This window comes from Pogona vitticeps, chromosome 5, assembly GCF_051106095.1.
Source record: "Pogona vitticeps strain Pit_001003342236 chromosome 5, PviZW2.1, whole genome shotgun sequence".
Classification (NCBI taxonomy): Eukaryota; Metazoa; Chordata; class Lepidosauria; order Squamata; family Agamidae; genus Pogona; species Pogona vitticeps.
In genome coordinates, this window is record NC_135787.1 from 161,343,579 (window position 1) to 161,366,791 (window position 23,213).

Below are 23,213 nucleotides of genomic sequence, written 5' to 3' on the forward strand. Positions count from 1 at the left end.
AGGGGCAGGCTTGCCTGTTTATGGCTTTGGTCCTCTTTGCCCAGGTCCTGGTGTATGGCCCCTAACAGAATATCCCCAAGGAAATGTGGGACTTGATAGAAAATAGATTACACTTCCCCAATACATCCCTGTTTCAAGTTATCCTAGTTTCATTGTCTCCTGTATATGAGTTAGGCATATCATAATTGGGATGCACAATACTGGAATATCTATTTAAGCTGTATCACTGCTGATAATACATCATATTTTTCTATTAATTTGTTTTCCCTTCCTCATTATCGTTTAAAAAATAAGGCAGAGCTTAAGAGTTTGATGGACAGTGCCTCAACATCCTTTGAATTTGCTAAAGAACTTATTAAGCACAACCTGGTGAGTAACAATTGTTAAGTCCACTAGTTTGTATAATGTGCTTTGTGGAGCTCCTGATACCATAGACTGGAAAAGAAAGTTTTGTCGCCTGGCTCACAAGAGCATTTTTACAAGAGGTGGCAGACTGTAACTTTCTCGCTTGTATGCACAGAAGCTTTCCTTGCATGAATTTTGGATTTCTGACATAATGACTGAAATCTAGTACAGTAGTAGGCCCACTGAATCAATGGAACCTACAGAGGACCAAACCCCCACTTATTCAATGGGCCTACTCTAGTTGCGACTTAACTACTGGATTTCAGCCAGAGAAAAGAATACATGGGCAGAATATTCATGGTTATTGGTAGCTATTACTTTTAATTTATGAATTAAGGTTATGTTCCCTTTTTCCTTCAGTAGCACAAGAAAACATTCATGACTCTCCTCCTTGTTGGTCTGTTTTCACTGCAACCGCTGAGTTAGGTTCAAGATCAACCACATAGTTTCTTGACTCAGTGCAGACTGGAACCTGAAACTCCCAAGTCCCATTCAAAGATTCTGAACACTACGTAAACCACAATGACTTCCAAATCTGATATCTCCATATTTATTATTTATTTATTTTCCTGTAGGCTATCTTTCTCCTGGTGTGGAACTCAGTATGGCTTATAATGATAAAAGAAACACAATGGACAAAATCCTGTTGCTTAACTTTGCACTAGCATAATTTAAATCGGGCTCTGAAGTCATTTAATTTACAGTAATTGCAAGCTTCTTATTCTCCTCCTTTTAGATACCAAGGCTCCCTAAGTTTGCCTTTTGTGTGAGGGAGCCTTTTGGGAGCCTCAGGGTTTGGGTAGGGGAGCTTTTAATAGTAAAAAAGATCCCAGTCCCAGCAGCAATGATCTGGTGGTAGTTTTTTACCATTGAAGACTCTTCTCAATCGTGAAGCTCCTATAGGCTTCCTCAGGGCAAAAGGCAACCCTAGGGAGCCTCAGAACCGAAAAGGAAGGGGATGGAAAGATTTAACTTGAAGTTAAATGCCTCTGGTGCCTAATGTGGGCTGCACAAGATTATGCCAACAGGATTTTGTTGAATAGTTGTTAAAGTAAAGAAACTATTAAACATATACTGTAATAGTAAATTTAAAAGTTATGTTACTTTAGAAACTTTAAAAATATACTTAAATAGTAAATATACTCAACACGTAGAAGAAACTAATCTTGCCCAATTTAATTATTATATTAGAAGCCTGCCTTAAAAGAGAGGTCTTTAAGTGTGATCAAAAGAATAAAAGGAAGGGGGCAACTAAGGGATAGCATTACACAGCCTGGGAGCAGCCATAGAGCAGGCCTTCTCTCATGTTGCTTTCAAATTTGCCTATGATTCCAGTGATACCAAGAAAGGGGCCTTCTCTGAAGATCCAGGAAGCTGGGAAAGCACATGTGGGGAGATAACAGTCTTTCAGATAGCCTGGACCCAAGCTGTAGATAGCTTTATAGGTCATAACCAGCATTTTGAATTGAGCTTGGTAGGAGTCTGATAACCAGTGCCGCTGTTGTAGCAGGGAAATGATACAATCCTTATAACTGGCTCCAGTTGGCAGTCTCTTATTTAATTACTAAATGTCATCACATATTTCCATAATTCTGTTATTTCCAAAGTCATGATTGCCATCTTTGTCAGAAGTTTTGCAACAGAGATTGAATGGCCTGTTTAAGCTGTGAATTTTCTGCCATTGTCAGGAGGATGGATTAGATGATTTTAGAATCCCTCCCAGTTCTACTGTTCTATGTTTCTGTGATTCCTATGCTGTTATTCCAAATGCTACTGGATTGCAACTCCCATGCCCTATCAGAATTTCCTGTGTTAGCTGGCTTATGGGTGGTGTCGTCCAACAGTATAAAGAAGGGCATAAATTGTCCACACTTTCTTTATTATAACTCTGCTATCAAGTAGTTGTTCTCCTACCTGTCAGATCACACACTTAGGGCATCCACTTGGGGAAGTCTCTGTTCTTAGTATTAATGCCATGGGTTCTGTTTTGGATCTGTACTGTTTTGCGTAGACTTTCCATTTATCATTTCTAGCTGACATCCAGATACTGTATACATTTCTATCTTTGATTTCCCTCTAAGTCCACTTGTATAGTCTACTTAAAAATACTATCATTATTTCAAATTCCCTGCCTCAAGGATAGCTCTGTTTATTTACCTTAAGCCTCTTTGTGGTGGACGTGAAGGGGTTCCTTGACAGTCTTTGTTTTTATCTTCTATTGTTCATATCACAATTGATAATACCAAGCTCACCTAGCTGATGAGGAATGCATCCATGGCTTTTTCTTAGGTGCTCCTGTTCCCTTTACTCTTCACATTAAATATGTTCCCAAGCTGTCATTTCTTCTTCTACACCACTCCAAAAATTTATTCATTCTTCTCTGTGTCTCCTGCTGAATATTTTGGCTCATGTACATGTTTTATCCCACCATAACTATAGCATCTCTCTTTCCAATGTTTACCTTGACAACCACAATCCTCTGTCTAAAACTCAGGTGTTAAATAATTTACCAGGAGTATTGTACAAACCACACACTACTTCCCATGTGTGTTTTACTGCCTTGCTATCTTTTTTCATATCCAATATAAACATATTTTTGCCTTTAAAATGTGTGGTGTTTAGGATAATGTAACAGAGGCATGAATATAATATAACTTATTTCCTGTTGTATTCTTATTTCTGCTTCTCTACCAGTTTAGTCCTATACATTTTTTAATCTCTAAAGTAAATAGTATTTTACTGTATTCAAAAAGTCAGTGAACATTAATTTGCCTGGGGAAACCTGACTTTCCCAGTGCAACTTCTCAGACTGTCAGTTTTGCATTTTTCTCACTGTGTAGTTCCACTTCATATTTGTCTTCATTCAGACTTTATTATCCTTATTGCCTAGCACTTTCTCTCTCTCTAGCTGTCTTACCTTGTCAAGTATGTTTGCTTATGAAATTCTTGTATGTTTCTAACTACGGTAACTGAGGACATGGTCTAAAGAATAAAGAACAAAATTGCTGCATTTTGCTTTAAAGGAATTGTTGTGTGTTTTTTTGATATGCGGTTATCTGACATGAATAGACAGAGTAACTTTAAAGTCTGTAAAAGACGAAAGTGAGGGGAAATTTGATACCTTCATAATCCATCGTAAGCTTCATATCCAGCTGCTTCTTAGTTCAATAAATTAGGATTTCAAAACATAAAATATTATGTTCTGTTACTTGTTGCAGTACTAATACAATATGGACTTTGCTTTACAGGTGGTATTTCGAGGAGGGGAAGGAGCTCTCCAAGTACTTCCTCCCCTTGTTGATGTCATTCCTGAAGCCAGATTGAATCTAGTAATTTACTACCTCCGTCAAGGTAAACTCATAGTTTGGATTTCTATTTCCTTATAATTCTTTTGTTTGATCTTTGACACCATGAAAGGCAGAAGTGTGTTTTTTATTTTGGATTTGTGGAGGAAGGTTGAAGCTGATTACTGTGTCTTAGCTGTGAATTAACAAATTATTTACATCCCTGGTTTGTGAAGAGAGAACCGTAGATTATTGAAAAAGAAGGTAGAGTGGGCCAAAGTTTATAAACTACGCTATGTTGGTTTTAGTGTAACACATCACTTTGACCAAGCCTGCTATAAAATATGATAAATGGGATGGTAGATTCATTTTCTGTAAATACAGTGCTGAACGGATTTGTAAATGGATGTATGTAAAGTTTTTACCAAAAAGCTCCAACAAACATTTTTATGTCTAGATATCTAAAGGCTACAGTCATAAATTGAACTGAAGTTGTAGTTACTACTTAGTATTCAAGGAATTTCTGATTACTGTATCAATTTTATTCATACTGTTTTTTGGAGATCCTCAAGTATTGATTGTAGAGTTTCATGAATACATAAAATATTAAAATAAGAAGGCTTTTGCTTATTTGGTTGTCAGTTCAGAGTCACTTAAGCCAGTTGAACTTAGCTTTGTAAGGGCACTATTCAGATATTTTCTAAGGTCTTTGGTATGCTGATGTCACTCAGCATCTGAAATTCTCTGTCTGTGCTAACTTTCATTAGTCTGTAAAAGGTAAAGGTAAAGGTTCCCCTTGACAATTTTTGTCCAGTCGTGTCCGACTCTAGGGGGCGGCGCTCATCCCGCTCTTCAAGCCATAGAGCCAGCGTTTGTCCGAAGACAGTCTTTCCGTGGTCACATGGCCAGTGTGATTTAGACACGGAACGCTGTTTACCTTCCCACCAAGATGGTACCTATTTATCTACTCGCATTTGCATGCTTTCGAACCGCTAGGTTGGCGGGAGCTGGGACAAGCAACGGGCGCTCACTCCGTCGCGTGGATTCGATCTTACGACTGCTTGGTCTTCTGACCCTGCAGTACAGGCTTCTGCGGTTTAGCCCACAGCGCCACCACGTCCCTTTCATTAGTCTGTACCAAACCTCATAAAATGTAGGATCTCTTATTGAAAACATTGTCTCCCATCAGCTGCCCCTGGATGTGCCCATTAGAAGAATTTGTAATATTTTGCTCCAGAACGTTTTTGAGAAAACTCCTTCTTTTTGAGAGCTATTCTACATAAAAAGTTCTTTTAAAAAGTTTGTTTTGTTCATTTTTGCAACACTGAGTATTTCTAGTAAAAATATACATGGGTGGCAAATGAACATCAACTGTTACATGAATGTGGAGCCCCGAGTAACTTCTGGGTGTTCAGATTGATTAGTTAGATTGTTTCCACACTTGATTCTACAAAAAACTAGGCTATGTAGGAGTACCCACCCCTACAAACTAAGTCCTAAGTACACATCTTAGAGGTCAGAATGAGATTAAGCCATTTGCTTCTACCTAATGGCTTTAAAATTCGACATCACAAATCATCTGCTAGTTTTTTAAAGAGAGATGCACTTGCAACAAAGTAGCTCCAGAGTACAATTCCTTTTCATCCTTTCTCTATAAATGCTTTTGGGAGACAATGATGGAGTGTGAAAGTGATATTATGGATTTTAACATATTTCAGATGATGTGCAAGAAGCTTACAATCTGATTAAAGATCTAGAACCTACAACCCCACAGGTAAATAGAAGATTTGGCTACATAAAATGTTACATAAAAGTGTAAATTTTATCTTCTAATTTTAATTTGTATCAGATACATTATCATTTAGTGTATATGTTATAGCTGCAGGGCAGAATGGAAACACTAGTTCACTTGAAGGATTTGAAAATCTGTTGAATCTTTGTGATCAGCAGAATGGAGAGGTTCTTCCAGATAAAGCTATCTAAATCCAGGAAAACGTTTTATTTACTCGGGTTAGCAACATATCCTTTTTAAAACTAAAAAATGAGCAGGCTTATGGTGTATAAAATTCTTCCTTTTCACTTTGCAGAAACATGTATTGTCTTGAGACTCTGATAGTTGCATGTAAATTTCTTTGGAGGTAGTGTGAAACTTAAATGCCATTAAGAGCTGCTCTGCATGGAGCATTTGTTCCTGTCCCCATAGTGTTCTTTAGTGACAAATGAGCACAGTGTGTTGATATATGCATGCAAACCTAATTTTAAAAAACCTGCTGCCTGGTCTTCTTTCCTTTCTTAGCTTTCGTCCCTGCTTATTTGCCTTGTGCTGTCTCCTTTTAGAGTCTCTATGGCGGTTTGTTCTGCCTTGTCTCATATCGAGATAAGGATGAGGTGAGGGGGGAAAAGGGAGAGGGAACTAAGAGTGGAGAAAAAAAGGCAGCTGCAGCTGTTGGAGTTCCACTCCTAGAATTCCTGACCATTACAATTGTGGTTTATTTCACATTTACGAGGGGCTGCTGATAAGTATTGAGCCTTAATACTCTCGTAATAAAGCTTTGGTGAGAATTTCTCTTCTGGATTTTTGTTTTGTTTTGTTTCATAGTGGTGGTTCAGTGCTAAACGAAGCTTTGCTGCACTAGTATTGGACAAAACAAAATTTACATGGACTACATGGCTTCGGGAAGTGACAAAAACCACATATGTTACCAATCATGTCACTGAAAATACTGGGATAAGCTTTAGGTCATATGGATTAAAATGCCATTACTAGTAGTAATCAACTAGGTGCCATAGGGAGAGCAAGTGCTTACTTTTGGAAGAACTTGGTCTGGATCCAACATTATGTGTTCAGTTGTTAGTCCTAACTAAAGAAGACTCATTGAATAAAAGGACTCAAGTCAACATGTAAGTTAGTCCCATTGATTCAACGGGTCCACTCCAGTTGGTGCTAATAACTGGATTTACACTGGGGTAACAAGGAGCACCCTTTCAGTGCTGAATAGCAGTTCCTTTTGGCCCTAGCCAGTGTAGTCAGTGGTGAGAAATGTTTGGAGTTTCAGTCCAGCAACATCTTGGCGGGATGCATTTTGCTTGCCAATGATTTAGCCCATTGACTTTTCATTTCTTTGACAGTTGAACTTTTTTCAGTAGCTATTTAATCAAACAAGACCTTTTCAGTATACTCAAGGAGTGTTGAGCACTTTATGCGTGCTTTGTTTTTAAAGAGTACAGTGAGGTTGCTACAGTTAGTTGTGTTTTTTTAAAAATTATGCAACTTATTCATAATTCACTATAATCTTTTGAATTCTGGTTCAACATGTATTATCTCAGTCTGTTTATTTATGCACACACATATTATATATTGGTCTACCAAGGAATAACATTCAGTAAATGTAAGTCTAACACTGGAGAGCAATTAGTATTTAATGTGGCAAAAAAGCATTTATTTTATATACTTTCTAAAACTGGGATCCAGACCTGGTGAAAGAAACGGGGTAGAAGATGAATTTCAACAACTTTCTGTTTATAAATTGCTCTCCCACCTAGAAAATGGTTCAACTTATTTCATATGCTGACATTATGCAGTACATTTACAAGGCTGTATTAGAAGAATGAAATGGGTGACCATTCTCTTAATTGTTTGAACATCTTACAATTCATGCTCACTGCTGTGGTGAGAATTACAGTCACTATCTTATATTTGTCAAGACTGATTTGGGGTTGAATATTTAACACAAACTTGAAGAACTGGAAATTATAGAGATATATAATTTGGAAATCTGTGTTTGTAATATAACTGCAAGCTACCTTGAGCTAACTGCTTTGTCCCCATGTTAACTGTTTTGAATCTTATCTTTAGGAGTACATCCTCAAGGGTGTTGTAAATGCAGTCCTTGGACAGGAAATGGGTTCAGTGAGTAAAAACACAACTTTTTATAACTACTGTTTATTAGGAGTAGACCAGTGAGTATGTCTTTACTGATTCAAGTGAAAGATTGATTTAGGGTGCAATTTTTACCCCATTCTTATTTTCTTTATTTTCATCAAAGAATGATGCATTATTCTATACATTAATAACAGATTTGTACATGAAGCTGTTATGGTTATTGCATTCAAAATAGGGTTACCTGAAAAACAATTTTTCCAAAAGAAGACATAAATCCCAAATGATATTTTTTAAAAAGCACACACATAAATACCAAAGCCCAGCTAAATAAGTATGCTGAATTTCTGTTGAAGTTGCTGAAGTAGAAAACTGGGTACGAGAATGGTACCCAGTACTCTGAAAGTAGGGTTTATAATGACAACGTAGCTGGAATGACCAAATATTTATTATTTCCTTCTTAAAAAGCTCAGCTATTCTCTTTTGTTGATTCTGGGCCAAGCTAAATATTACAAAAATATTCATGTATTTTACCCTTATGGATATTTTTGAACCAACAAAATCACTTTGGAAAATATGATTGAATCACCTTTGGAACATAAAGCTACCTCATGTGTGGATGTCTCTGAGAAAGAGGGAGAAAGAACTTTGAGAGGAACGGAGGAAACAAGTGGCAGAAGAGGCTAAGCACTTCCTATGGTTAATGTCTTATCCAAGCAGCACTGTAATACTGTATTTCATGCATTTACATGTAATGTGTAATTTGGCCTCACTATGGGGTCACGAAGAGTCGGACATGACTAAACGACTAAAGAACAACAAATAAGTATGTACGCTTCACTATTGTCGTGCTTTGCCTCACTCATTGGCTCTGCTTTGCTTCTTTCCCAGAGAGATCATTTGAAAATCGCTCAACAGTTTTTCCAGCTGGTGGGAGGATCAGCTAGCGAATGTGGTATGTTTCAACTGTTGTGTGTGTTTTTTCACCCATCAAATATCAATAGTATCAGTAAATGCAAGGTTTGACTGAGTTTCTAGTAATAGGTAACACACTGTTAATTACTTTCTCCATCTTTGTGATCAGAACATTGAAGTATATTTGGATACGTTGTCAAAAACATCATTCTTATTTCAGTTTTTTTTAATATGTAATCCAAGCTACTTGCATCTTGTCATAACAACACTATGTATTTCCTTGGCCACCTTGGCAAATAAGTTGTCAGCAGAATTTAATTTTTAAAAAGATATACAGTGGTGCCTCGCTTAACGAGTGCCCCGTTTAACGAAAAAATCGCATAGCGATGGCTTTGTTGCCATCGCTTTTGCGATCGCACAACGATCTTGCCTATGGGAAAAAATCGCTTTGCGATTTTTCCCCATAGGCACCATTTCCCCCCAGCTGAGCGGCAGGAGCTTTGAAGCCCCGCTGCTCAGCTGGGGGAAAATGTCGGCAGTGGGCTGCGGCCTCGGAAGGACCCCGAAGCCACCGTCCCCTGCCGACAATTCCCTTCCGAGCTCTCAAAGGGCCCCCTCTGATATTGGAGAAAGCCCTTTGAGAGCTCGGAAGGCTCTCAGCGGCGGCGGGGGAAGGGTACCGGGGTGTCGAGGCTTCCAGGCCTTTGCCTGGAAGCCTTGCGGACACCCCCCCACCCTGTCCCCGCCGCCGGCAGCCTCCCCATGCCGCCTACCCCGGCCGTTCTCGGATGCCTGGAAGTCCGAGAACGGCTGGGGAAAGTGGCACGGGGAGGCTTCAAGCATCGGGGACAGGCTGGGGGGTGGACCGGGGAGCTTGAAGCCTCTCCGCGCCACCTACCCCGGCCGTTCCCGGACTTCCAGAAGTCCGGGAACAGCCTGGGTAAGCAGCGCGGGGAGGCTTCAAGCTTCCCGATTCACCCCCCAGCCTGTCCCTGCCGCTTAAAGCCTCCTTGCGCCTCCTACCCAGCCCATTCTCGGACACCTAGGTGTCCGAGAATGGGTTGGGTAGGCGGCGCGGGGAGGCTACTGGCATCGGAGACAGGCTGGGGGGTGGACCGGGGACCTTGAAGCCTCTCCGCGCTGCTTACCCAGCCCGTTCCCGGACTTCTGGAAGTCCGAGAACGGCTGGGGTAGGCGGCGCGGAGAGGCTTCAAGCTCCCCGATCCACCCCCCAGCCTGTCTCCACCGCTTAAAGGGTAACCGGCGGTTGGTGGGATCCAAGCCCGGGATGCCTGAAAGGCATCCCAATCCCACCACCCTCCCCTAGGGAGTCCAGCCATGGCTGAGGTAGCCGCCATGGGTCAGATCCAAGCCGCGGGGGGAGGGAAAAAACCGGATAATCCGTTCCAATTGGAACAGATTAACCGGTTTTCAATGCATTCCTATGGGAAATGGTGCTTCACATAACGATGTTTTCACATAACGTTTTTTTTTCTGGAACCAATTAACATCGTTATGCGAGGCACCACTGTACTATGTATAATTAGGAGGGAATGACGAATTAGACACAGAGCTTTCATTTTCAGCAACAACCATACATATGCTGCTGAGGCAGTAGTTCTATGGAAGTCATTAAAACACATGCCACTTTAAACTTTTGAAGGTATTCTAAGACAGGGGTCATCAACCCCTGGTCCGTGGCCTGGTGCTGGTCCGTGGGCTTGCTGGAACTGGGCCATGGATACGGATCTCCGCACACATGTGTGGTGGGTGTGTCACGCTCACATGGTGAGCATGCTGCGCCCGCGGGGTGTGTGTCACGCTTGCGCAGGGGGCATGTCGTGCTCGCCCCCGTGCATGGAGCTCGCTCCCCCCAGCCAGTCCGTGGCCCCAAAAAGGTCGGGGACTGCTGCTCTAAGAGATTAGTAAATTGACTGGATAGCTCAAGTTAAGTGTCTGGCTGTGGAGTCAGAAGTCATGTATTTGATTCCCCATAATGCTTCTTGAGAGAGGGAGCAGCCTATGTAGCCTTGGGCAAGCTGTACAGTTTCAAATCACCCAGAAGAGAAGGAAATGGTAAACCACTTCTGAGTATTCTGTACAGTCGTGCCCCGCTTAACGATGACCCCGCATTATGACAAATCCGCTTCATGATGATGTTTTTGCGATCACAATTGCGATCGCAAAACAATGTTTTAAATGGGTTTTTTTCACTTTGCGAAGATCGGTTCCCTGCTTCGGGAACCGATTCTTCACATTACGATGATCAAAACAGCTGATCGTCGGGTTTTCAAAATGGCCACTGGGTGCTCAAAATGGCTCCCCGCTGTGCTTAGGGACAGATTCCTCGCTATACAGGCACCAAAAATGGCTGCCATATGGAGGATCTTCGCTGGATAGTGAGTTTTTAGCCCATTGGAACGCATTAACCGGGTTTTAATGCGTTTCAATTGGTTTTTTATTTTCGCTTTACGCTGTTTTCGCTCTACATCGATTTTGCTGGAACGAATTAACATCATTAAGGGAGGCACCACTGTACCTAGAAAACTCTGGAAATAGTGGTTGTAAGTTGAAATCAATAGCATGTCATTTTTATTATTATGGTGCATAATTGAGATAGCAGATAGAGAACATTTCAGCCATCATGGACATCTTGTTGCTAACCTAAAAGTGCCCATTGTGAAAGAAGAACAAAACATCAAGAGAAGGGAATCTCAAAGCATGGAAGTGCTACATTGCATCTAATGAGTTCTGAAACTTCTGGTCTGAACTAAGACAATTTCACTGCAAGTACTGGTTAGTGTTGCAAACCTACAACCTGTGTATGGCCACTGGGTATATTTTACATACTGTCAGAGTGCACTTCTTATATTTGGATGCTGCCATTTCATCTGTAGACCTGTGTGCACAAAATCTCACAGTTTAGCCTCTCTTGATGTACCTGATAGTATGAACTCTGCCACATAAAATCCAATACCTCAATATCTTTATCAGATTTGGCAGTGGGGAGTCTTAGAGTTCTCCCCACTGCCAAAATAAATTACTAATCTTAGGAATGATCTGTACTAAAGGCTTGCTGTTTGGTAAGTGACATTTACTTTTGAAGTAAGATGCAAGACTAGATTCTTAAGATTTTGCTCTAGATGAAATATTAGACTTCTACAGTAGATTGCAATTTCTGTAGGATGTTTCTATAATACATTGAGCAGTGTAATTGATGTCTGTATTACATTATCTTTCTCCAAAGTAACATGCATGTACATGTTGTCTTGCTTTCTGGTAGTCAGGCAGGAGTTTGAAGCTGTTAGAAAGAATGGCAATAGAACAAGTTATCTAAGAAACATAAATATTTTCACTCAAAATGTTTCGATTTGATTTACGTTCTTCAGATACAATCCCTGGGAGACAGTGTATGGCATCTTGCTTCTTTCTGCTGAGACAATTTGATGATGTCCTAATTTACCTCAATTCAGTTAAGGTTAGTAAATTATACAAATTTCCACACACATCTTTGCAAATAATACTTTGTGTGGGTTTGGCAGAATTTGAGGGGGCTGGTAAATGCAAACTCACCTAATATTACATGGAGACTAAGATGAAAATGGTTTATGCTTCACTTTCTACTTTGTTTGAATGTCATCTGCCATTTTACTGAGCAGTCACCTAGCTTGGAGAATTCTTTTGCCACTTTTTACACAGACACGTTACCATTTTGAGTAATTTATTTTTATGTGTGAACATGGCTATCCGTACCTGACTGTATAGCTTATTTGTAATGTTCAGTTGCCCTGTTCCAGTAGAGATCTTTGAAAGGATCCACTGTTTGTTTTCCTCCTTTGTGGAAATGTTCTTTCCTTAACTTCTGCTAATGACTAATCTACAAAGTAGACCTATTCTCTGACCATTAAAGTCCCCTGAATGATTTCCAGATTCTTCACCCTATTTCTTCTTTTCTCATCTCATAAATCATCATACACAATGATTCAGGGTGTAATTACACAGTGGGGAAAAATGAAGATGGAACAACAGTAAAGTCAATTGATACTATAAAATACTTTATTGTTTCTGACCAAAGGCCTTTGCAATATACAATAAATTAAAAAGGAGGAAATTTTCCAATTCAAAAACAGGTAATTGTAATAGCTTGTCAAAATGGTTGTCATAGCTTGTCAGGATGCTATTCATCAGTCTGATTATAACATCCTGTCCATATGTTATAACTTATTTATTCTGTATATTTTATATTATGTTTTTATCTTTGAATTTTCGGGTCTATGATTATATAATAAAACTTAACATCCTTCAAAATAAACATCCAGATTCACTGATGATAGCTAGCGGCAGTTATACAGCATTGTGATCCTTAACATACACAGTGGTGCCTCGCTTAACGATTACCTCGTTAAACGACGAATCCGCTTGACAGTGAGGTTTTTGCGATTGCAAAATGATGTTTCAATGGCCAAGAATTGCTTTACGATGATCGGTTCCCTGCTTCAGGAACCGATTCTTCGCATTATGACGATCTGAAAACAGCTGATCGTTCAGTTTCAAAATGGCCGCCTGCTGTGCAAAATGGCTCCCTGTTGTTTTTAGGAGGCATTTTTTGCTTTACAGGCACCAGAAAATGGCCGCCCTATCGGGAATCTTTGCTGGACGATTAGGTATTTAGCCCATTGGAACGTATTGAACCGGTTTTCAGTGCATTTCAATGGGTTTTTTATTTTCACTTGACAAGGATTTCGTTCTACAGTGATTTTGCTGGAACGGATTATCTTCGTCAAGCGAGGCACCACTCTTTCAGACCCAGGGAGCCATGCAGGTCCTTATGTTTGTCACAGACGCTCCCTATGGTTGTATAGGACTGAAGGGGTAACAAAGTCACAGTCCAAAAAAGGCACAATTACAACCTGAAGCAGTAACTAAAATGCAGATCTCCGAGTTGTTGCCATTTTCTTGTCACATGTTTTCCTGCTGATACTGACATAATTCTTCACTGCAGAATCATTTTTTAGTGATAAGCCCTCTATTGCTGTTTAACCAGCTTCAGATTTAGCTGTCTAATCCTTTTAATTCATCTGAAGAAGGGGACATAGAGGTGATGATCAAATGAAGATTTTTTAAAATGTGGCTTGATTCCGTTGCAAACAAATGAATAGTATTTTTAAAAAATAAGATTACAACTGCAAACCTGGGCCCTCACCTTAAGGGCTGTAGGACTTAAGCTTTGGGTAGTTAAGCTGAAAACTGAGGTAAGTAATAATGGAGAATCTCATTATTCTTGGAGCTCCACCTCATAATGTAGAAGCACGTATAGATCAGTGGCAGAGTTATTTCAGTAGTCTCTATTTTCATAAGGAGTACACACATTTACAATCATGCTCAGCTTTCTCCTTGAGAATTTCTGTTGGGATATGTGATCAGACATCTACTTATGTTTTCCAATGTGACCATTTGGAGTAATTATAGGAAACAATAATTTTGAAATTGAAGGCACACAAAGACAAATTACAAAAGCAAGCCACTTACGTAGGAATTCAGAGCAGATCTATATGAAAGTGTTGGAGTAAGCAGAGGGTGAGGCATACCCGAAAACTGATAGCACTGCACAAAGCCTGTTTTGTAATCTGATAATGCAATTAGTATTGTGCTTGAACATTCCATTCTGACTGAGTCTTAATGCCAGTTGGCAAAATTTCACACTGTATTCCAAGCTAGTATCTAGGTAATGCTTTATACTTCCCACACAGCCAAAGATTTTTGCACAAAGGAGGTCATTATTCCAAAATTGCAGGTGAAAAGTGCTTTTCTCCCTGGGCAAGATGTGGCATGAATATATACAAGGAAATATTTTCCTTTAACCCAAATTGACTTGTAGAAATGACTGTTTTGCAACTGAGGAAATGGATGTGTATACAAAAGCTCATATTAAAATATAACAGTCTTTAAGGTGCCACAACATTTTTGTCTTTATTTTTCATTCTTATTTTGTTTTTGCTAATACGCTAGCACAGACTAACATGGCTACCTCTTCTAAAACTACTATTTTGCAACTGTTCTTAAATTCTTAATCACTATTTCAGAGGTGCATTCATCCTGATCATGTTTATGTAATGCTAGAGAGATATATGTTAGGGTATCCATGGAGCTGGAGATGTAATCAAGGGCAGGGATGAACCAAAGCACGATGTATTCTTTCATTTAGTTATCATACTATACAAACAAAAACTAAAAGAAAGAACAGGAAGTGACTGGAGATCTACTTGCAGTTTTGTCTTTTTTGGTGGAGGTGAGCTGTTCCTGGTTGTCAATTTAAAAAGGATATCCTCAGAAATGTTTTTGTTGTTGTTGTTGTTTGAAAAACATTTCATTGGGTAATTAGGGACTCAGAATCAACAGAGGGGCTGTACTTTGCATACTGTACTTCAATTTGCCTTTGTTTCTGGTCATATTAATTCAGTGACAGCTGTAGCAGAATTAACATGCTCAGAAGGAAAGGTAAACCAAATAAAGCTGTGCCCTTGACATCTTTGAATCCTCCCACGACTCCATTATACAGTGGTGCCTCGCAAGATGAAATTAATCCGTTCCACGGTTAATGCTATCAAGCGAAAATTTCGTCTTGCGAGGCATGGTTTCCCATAGGAATGCATTGAAATTTAATTAATGCGTTCCTATGGGGGGAAAAGTCCAATACCAAAAAAAATTAAAATAAAGTCACTTACCAGGTACTGTAGCCTTGGTAGCTCCAGAACAGCCAGTAAAAGAGCACCAAACAGCTGAGAGCCAGCACCCAACAGGGAGCCGGCAGCCACTTTGTGCTCTTCTCCGCTCCCTCCCTGCCTCACAGCTGAGGCTTGTTCAGCAGTGAAAATGCACCGGGGAAGCCTCTGAAAGCAGCACTTTGCTACGGGGGTGGGTGGCAGGGGTAGGCCCCCCCGCAACCCCATGACAAAGCGCCACTTTCAGAAGTCTCCTGGGTGCTTTTCCACTGCTGAACAAGCCCTGGGAGGCTTCTGAAAGTGCTGCTTTGCCGTGGGGTGGGGGGCCTGCCCCTGCCACCTACCCATCCCCGCAGCAAAGTGCTGCTTTCAGAGGCTTTCCTGGGTGCATTTCCACTGCCTGTTTACCTGCTGGGAAAGCCTGCAGAAGCCTTTTGACACCCTGTTCCAATCAGCTGTGAGGCGGGGAGGAGGTGCGGGAGCGGAGAAGAGCACACACACACCGCCCACCCTTCGGCAAAGCACCACTTTCAGAAGCCTCCTGGGGCTTTGTCTTGCGAAGCAGGGCCATAGGAACAATCATCTTGTGAGGCACCAAAACCCACGCCGGACCCATTCGTCTAGCGAGTTTTTCATCCAGCGAGGCAATCGTCTTGCGAGGCACCACTGTAAATAATTGCATAGAACGTTTCAGTTATCTGCTCAATCCCAAATGCAATTAAAATGTTTTACTACTATTTGTAAAAGGTTTGATTCCCCACTGCCATACCTTGTCTCACTAGGCTATCTAGAATTTTGAGGTGTGCTGCCTGTTTTTAAAAAATGTGGCCAGAACCCAATGGCGAACTTTTGCTAGATCCCATTATTTCTGTTATACAGTAACTGATAATCTTCCTTTTTTCCTTCAGCTCTGTGTATATTCTATGAACTCATTTTTGCAGAATGGTTGCAAATCCCTCTGGAGCAACTTTCTAGACACCATATGAGGTTGCAGCAGAAGGGGAGGGAAAGGAAACCCCAGTTCTTCTGATGATGGATAGCAGAGTACAGCACTGAATTTCACATGTGTATGTGATTTGATAGATAGGTTGATTGATTGATTGGTGCATGATATATTTTACAGAGTTACTTCTACAATGATGACACTTTTAATTTCAATTATGCCCAAGCCAAAGCTGCCACTGGCAATACCACTGAAGCTGAAGAGGTATGTTTGTGCTTCTGTAAAACATTATAGATGAAAGAGGGAAATATTTCTTCCGTGTCTTCCGTGTCTGAATAGTTTTCTTTGAAAGCTAATGAGTAAGGTAAGATAAAAAGACTAAAGGGGAAGAAAACGGCTAGGAAAACATTATTAACTGTAACAGACTGATTATACTGTTTGAGCACTACCTGCTAGTGTACAGCTCTTGATGCATTGTGTTGGTCTCTTCTTTCCCTACTTAGCCTGGCATATTGTAATCATACTGTTAACTGAATAAGATGGCAAAGAGCCAGTTGAATCTGTGTTGAGTCCAAACCCCTCCTATCTTGAGGTTGGAATTTTTTAGGGCAGTCATCACTCTCAATTTTGTGTCAGCATTGTGGTTTTGTTCCTACCTGGGGAAAAATACATAAAATTTCCAAAAATTTGGAAGCTGTGCAAATAACAATTTTCCCAAAGAAAACCCCACATGAAATTATGGGAAAAATTGAAACATCTATAGTGCTTATTGTTATACAAAAACTAAATTTATTCTACTCTCTCAGCAACATAAGATGCTTTATTCCTAACTCAGGTAGCATGAAAATGTACTATTTAGCATATTTATGAAATTTACAAATATAACCGCTTTTGTTTAGGATAAGCAGAATTATGAATATGTAGTATGCGAAAGGAAGAGTTGCAAACTCCTGTACTCTGTGCTTTTAATTGCATGTTTTTTTATTTTTACCATCTGAGAATTAGGAAAAAAGATGGAAACAGAAACTATATTTGAAAAATAATTGTATTGTTTGGAAAGAAACAGTCTTGCTTATATTGTGATTGTTTCCTTTCCCCGCGAAGACTATAACAAAGGTTAGTTAAAGGCAAGTTGCCATCCACAAATATTGAAGCCCCACCCCTTCCCCTATTCTCCTGTTATATATACCTGAAGTGTGTATAGATGTTACTGTTCACTAATTTTATAAAAGGTTTTTATAAAAATCACTCCGCATAGTTCTTGGCTGTGTTTCCAGTTTTTCTTCTGTCTTTGTGACAAAAATAGTAAAAAAAATTCCCTTACATTTTTCAGGGTTTTTAGGCATTCACATCTTTATCTGGAGGAGATTTGGATGTCATTTTACTGTCCTAACATCTCTCACCGCATCCCTTGTCACTCTCATACCTGCTGGTCTTGGCAGATCTCTGAAATCAGCCACCAGAGGATGCCTGTGCCTAATCCTTGCAAAGAGACAATATTTCAAGAAAGGCTGAAATTCTGTTGTTCTAACTATGACACTGGAAGAATGATGATGTCCCTAGTATGGGTTATTTTCAATAACTAAAAACTTCTTATTTTTGTCCCACAGAACTTCCAACTGTCTTGTAACCCATTTTATCACATAGAAGCCATGGGAGGAAGAGGAATTTTTAATTACCAGATATTACCATTAACAAAGGACATTACTGACAGTGGGAGATTTTCAGTAATTAAATGTTACTTATATCTTGTAGCTCCCACATGATGAGAGGCAGTACTTGGGAGCTGGAAAAGTAAAGAGACAAAAGTAGAAAGTTTTCAGTTACCATAACTTGGCCCCTGTTGTTGATATCATCATTCTGTTGCAGGAGGAGAAGTTACACAACAGGATTTCAACTACAGTACTGTATTTTTTGAGGAATAAAATTTGTATTACAGAGAGATTTCATTTTCTGAGCACTTAAAAGAAATGTCACTGCAACAACATTACTAAGAGGAAATATGTGATTTTAAAAATATATTACAGACATATGTGTATCTTTAAGTCCTGGTTTGTGTCTTTCTGAAAAACCTGTAGGAAAACAGTATTTCATTAAACTTTGCACTCTAGAATTGCCCTGTCCCTACCCCAGTATTTGCTGTCTAGTTTTTACCTCACCCCATCTTAGATCCTCTTTACCTTGCATACCAACACCTGGTGCTATCCGGGCAAGGCAAGTCACGGAAGTCCCTTAGTATTTCAAAATGTTAGAAATACGTAGATAACTGAAACCATTATATTTCTGTTCTGTCCATTTTATGCTGACTTTCCTCTTACATAGCTTTTTCATGACTCTTCTTCGTATTATGCAACTATGCTTCTCTTACTGAGATTCAGTATTGTGCTGCCATAAGGACACATGCTACAAAACAAATTTAATGCAAACGGAATCGTACTTTTTCTGTTTCTCTTTTTCCCTTTAAGGTGTTTCTCTTGATTCAAAGTGAGAAAATAAAGAATGATTTTGTTTACCTCAGCTGGCTAGCTCGCTGCTGTGAGTGATAATTCTTCCTTATTGCATCAGTCTTGGCTGTCTTTTTAAATTTAAGTTTATGGGCGAGTTTAAATAATTTTCAGATGTAACTGGTTATTTTCTTATAGTCAAATGCCCCGTAAAAAGCTCATTTTGCCACAGCCTTTGATAAAACAAGAAATGTACACTGGAAATAGGTGATGTCTAGAGATCATCTGCAAAATCTTTCAACTTATTTTACTATGTTTTTTGAGACAAGTGCTATTGAAATAACTCCTTTGAAGTAAACATTTCAAAACATACACATGTCTAGTTCCAGCAGTAGCTCTGCCTTAACTTCTAAGATTGGTCTTTCAGAGGCAGTCTGAAGATCTAATTAGTTTACTGATACTAAATACCAGAGGTAGCGTGGGGTCGTATACGGCAGTGGTTCTTAACCTTTTTGAAAGAAACGCCCCCTTGAGCCATTGAGGAAGTTATCATCGCCCCCCTCCCCGCGCTGATATCTTATTTATTTATTTATTTATTTATTTATTTATTTATTTATTTATTTATTTATTTATTTATTTGAGACACTTAAATCCAATGACCCCTGAAAACAAAATTCAATTCCAAGAAAATGAAATGCCCCAAAAAAGTAACATTTAATGATTTAGTTGCAAGTGAATTTTAAGACGCAAAAAGAAATATAAAAAGGGCATAAAAACAAACTGCAATGCAGGAACTAAAAATTTCAAGATGAAAACTCTGAAACTAAATTAAGATTGGAGGAAAAAATATATTCATGCACACTGTAAAAAGGCTGCAGCCATCTTCAGAGGTTTGGCTTGCTCCAGCGCCCCCCTACCGCCCCCCCTTCTGCTGCAGCGCCCCCATGCCGCCCCTTTTCGTTTTACCGCCCCCCTGAAAAATGAAATCGCCCCCTGGGGGGCATTATCGCCCACGTTAAGAACCACTGGTATACGGTAGTATCTAGATAGAGACTAATGAGCAAAATAAAGCTATTTGGCATTTAATTCCATCATAATTAAGCTTGTCAGACTGAGGAAGATGAACCTTTATGAAAGTATCATACATAATCTATGTATAAATAATATTATATAACACTTTGTTTGGGGAGGTGTACATACTTCATATAATGTAAGTTCGTAAGAAACACTATAAAACAAGTTGTGAAGCCTTGTTCTCAGGTTGAAAATCTTGGAATTAGAGAACATTTTGGAATTATGTGCAAACTGTGTTAAACTTCTGTTCTACAAAAACCTTTGTATTTGCCTGATAGGTAATAATCCAGCAGGTTCTAAGCTATATGTAAGCAAAATGCATAGGCTGCTTCTTTGCCTTCTAACAGCCTTAGCAATGATATAACTAGAGGTGTGTGTGTGGTAAACTGGAACTGTTTCTTGGCATGATAGAGGAATGCTTGACTGCTCCTCCTTTCTCTGATGGCCTCAATAATGGCAGCTGAAAACTGGAGTGTGGGGACCACCAGGTTTGAGCTTCTGTATCTAGGCACAGTGAAATTCATGGGCATCATTAAGTGGAATCTATCCCTGGTTGCAGAATTTGTCTTCCTTAATGCATGGTTCTTAAAAATATTAGGAATATATTTTAATAGGCATTTCATTCTCATTATTAGCGTACTGTTTGAAAGACAGACAAGTGATGTGACTTATGTTTTGGGTGGAAGGTTTATAAATGGACCATTGCTCTGTTCAGACATGTTGGTTCTTCTTTGTGGCCTCTGTGAATCACACTTTGGGTGATCAGGGCCTGTGTGGAGCCTCATTGGAAAGTTCTAGAGCTTCTGTGGTAGCAAAAAACATATTAGAATGAGGCCCCTCCCCCTCATATAAGTACCTTTCAGTTTTCTTTCAACTGCCACATTGAGAGCCTCATAGTTCTGCTTCTGTGGGTAAAGAGAGAGTTTATTCTTGATTCCTTCCTGTTATCAATCTTTTTTCCTATAAACCTTTAAATCAGACTCATTATCTTCAGAGACTTTTTCCTTTTTGCCTCGCTCGGCATCCGGCCACAGCACCCCCTCATCATCTTTTCCCCCCCTCAAATTATTTTTCTCCTGTTCATGCCCCCTTTGGGCTGTTCAAACACTGTGTGGTCTGCGATCACAAAATACCACTTTCTGACGGTCAAACCAAGTGCTTTTGTTTGTCTGGGAGAGGCACACCAGACATCCTCCTGCCAGCATTGTAGGAATTTCAAGCACGGAGCCCTCCGCTCTAGCTTATCCAGATTAAAACTCAGTCTTGGGGAACAATCCCTTCAACCAACCAAAATGGCCAACCTCCTTGTAAGGCCAACTCACAAACCAAAGCGATGGAGATGGATCTTTCTGAAGCCTCAAAACAACTTCCATCGACCGCACGATCCCACTCCGACGCTCTATGCACTTCATCTAAAGCTTCAAAAACCCATAAATCAAAGTGCTCAATACCGAAATCCTTGAAATTGAAGCCCTCCACTAAACGTCAAATGTCCACCGAAGCCTCTTCGGTTCCGGAGCCTTCACTGCCTAAAAGATCTAAACAACATAAATCTAAAGCTGCAGTCCTCTCTCAGCAGCCTCAACAAACCACCAAATCAATCTCTATTGGTTCACCTTCTAATGATGACGGAATCCCCTCTCATCAACTCTGTTCCCAGTCACCAGAATAGGATGACACAGTCAATTGATTAACGTTTTCTCCTCCCAGTCCTCAACACTATTCTTTCAAGCAGCCCTTCTGTAGTTGCTTCACCAGACAGGGTTGACTCTGAACAACAACTGGAGACCATACCTTATGTCTGGTTCGCGCTGCGAAAATATGCAGAGTTAATTGATTGAAGACACAGACACGTTCTTCTTCTATAGCAAGACACGTGTATTATACAAAATATACAAATATACAGAAGCAGCACTTCAGCGTAGCAGGCAATCATCAGACAAACTGGCATAGAGGATAGCAGCAAGTGATAGAAGGAGAAGAATACATTATGTACACACTGTTCTCTTATATACATTTACAGAACTTCTTCTGTCCAATCACTGGACACATTACATCATCTTCTCCACCTGGGTGTCATCTCTTCTGCAGACATTGCATCATCCTCTTCTATGTCACAGTGACTCAGCAGTCACACATCTGTTCATTATGGAAGCTGATTAATATCATACTTAATCCAGGTTCAGGCCTACAAAAATTACAATATCCTGACACCTTATTTTGTAACATCTGATCTTCCACCCTCGAATCAGTTCTGCCTTTACTCCAGAAAAACGACTGTTTCACTGCCATAGATCTCAAAGACGCATGCGTCCATATCTCCATACATCCCTCACACAGAAAATTCCTTCAATTTCAACTAGGATCACAAGCCTACCAATTCAAAAGGCTTCCTTTCGGCCTTGCAACAGCTCCAAGAGTATTCACCAAATGCATGTCACCGGTAGCTGCTTACCTCTGGTTGCAAAAAATTCTCATATTCCCATATATCGATGAATGGCTCCTCGTAGCTCATTCTCATCGCAAAGCCGAACGAGCCATTCACTTCACCCTTACCCTCCTCCACAATCTCGGTCTCGCTGTCAGTGAACAAAAATCAAATCTAAAACCTTCAAAGGTTATTCATTATATAGGCGCATGCATAGACCTCACACAAGCTCACGCCTTTCTTCCTCCAGACAAGAGAGAAAATCTCATCACATTTCTTCAAGTTTTCACCCCACTTGCTATGGTACCCGCTTTGACTGTGCAACGTGTACTAGGCACCATGGCCTCTATGACTTCAGTAGTCCAGCATGTACGTCTCAAGATGAGATCTCTTCAGTCGTGGTTGCGAACGATGGGGCAAACCAGCTCTTGACCTCTTTGCCTCCTGTGTGAATCAGAAGTACAAACGATGCTGCTCCTGAGCTGGCACTGGCAAACACTCCCAAGGGGATGCATTCATCAGCCGATGGCCCAATACCCTCACCTTTTTGCACTGTTCCCGCTTCTCCACAAGGTTGTGGTCCATCTACAACAAGAAAAACCCAATGCCATCGTTATACTGTAGCCCCTTGGTGGCCAAGACAACCCTGGTTCCAGTCCTTCACAATCTCTCATCAGATATTCACCACCTCCCTCGCCTGCCCCACCTCCTCACACAGAACAACACCCAAGTACTCCACCCAGAGTTGCCTGTTCTGCACCTGGCAGCGTCGAGGATTCTGCCTCGCTAATGAACGTCCTCTGTCAATCAACAAAGCCCTCCACTGGAAAGGCTTACATGTATAAATTGAACAGATTCTAAACTTTCACTGAAGCTTCTTCATTGCCTTCTATCAACCCGTCACTTACTACTGTACTATATTTTTGCTTCATCTCAAGTCTAGCAGCCTTTCCCTCTCTTCCTTGAAAGGTTATCTTGCTGCCATAGTTTCTTATCAACCCCCTAACTCTCCAGCAGCTGATTTCGTCAAACATCCAACATTGAAACATTTTCTTAAGGGTCTATCTCATATCTACCCAAATACCCGCCCGCCTTCCCCGCAGTGGTCACTAACACTA

General features: G+C 40.2%; 1 protein-coding gene across 6 annotated transcripts in view; it reads left to right on the forward strand.

Moving 5' to 3' along the window:
• The window catches only part of IFT56 (intraflagellar transport 56), a 40,476-nt gene that overhangs the window by 7,729 nt on the left and 9,534 nt on the right, over positions 1-23,213 (forward strand). For all 6 annotated transcript variants that reach the window (XM_078376108.1, XM_020787974.3, XM_073000189.2 and 3 more), the window contains 8 exons: positions 295-369; positions 3,654-3,756; positions 5,408-5,463; positions 7,546-7,599; positions 8,461-8,524; positions 11,874-11,962; positions 16,330-16,413; positions 18,615-18,684. In XM_078376108.1, the coding sequence (XP_078232234.1) occupies positions 295-369; positions 3,654-3,756; positions 5,408-5,463; positions 7,546-7,599; positions 8,461-8,524; positions 11,874-11,962; positions 16,330-16,413; positions 18,615-18,684 (595 nt within the window). The remainder of the gene's footprint in view (positions 1-294; positions 370-3,653; positions 3,757-5,407; positions 5,464-7,545; positions 7,600-8,460; positions 8,525-11,873; positions 11,963-16,329; positions 16,414-18,614; positions 18,685-23,213) is intronic.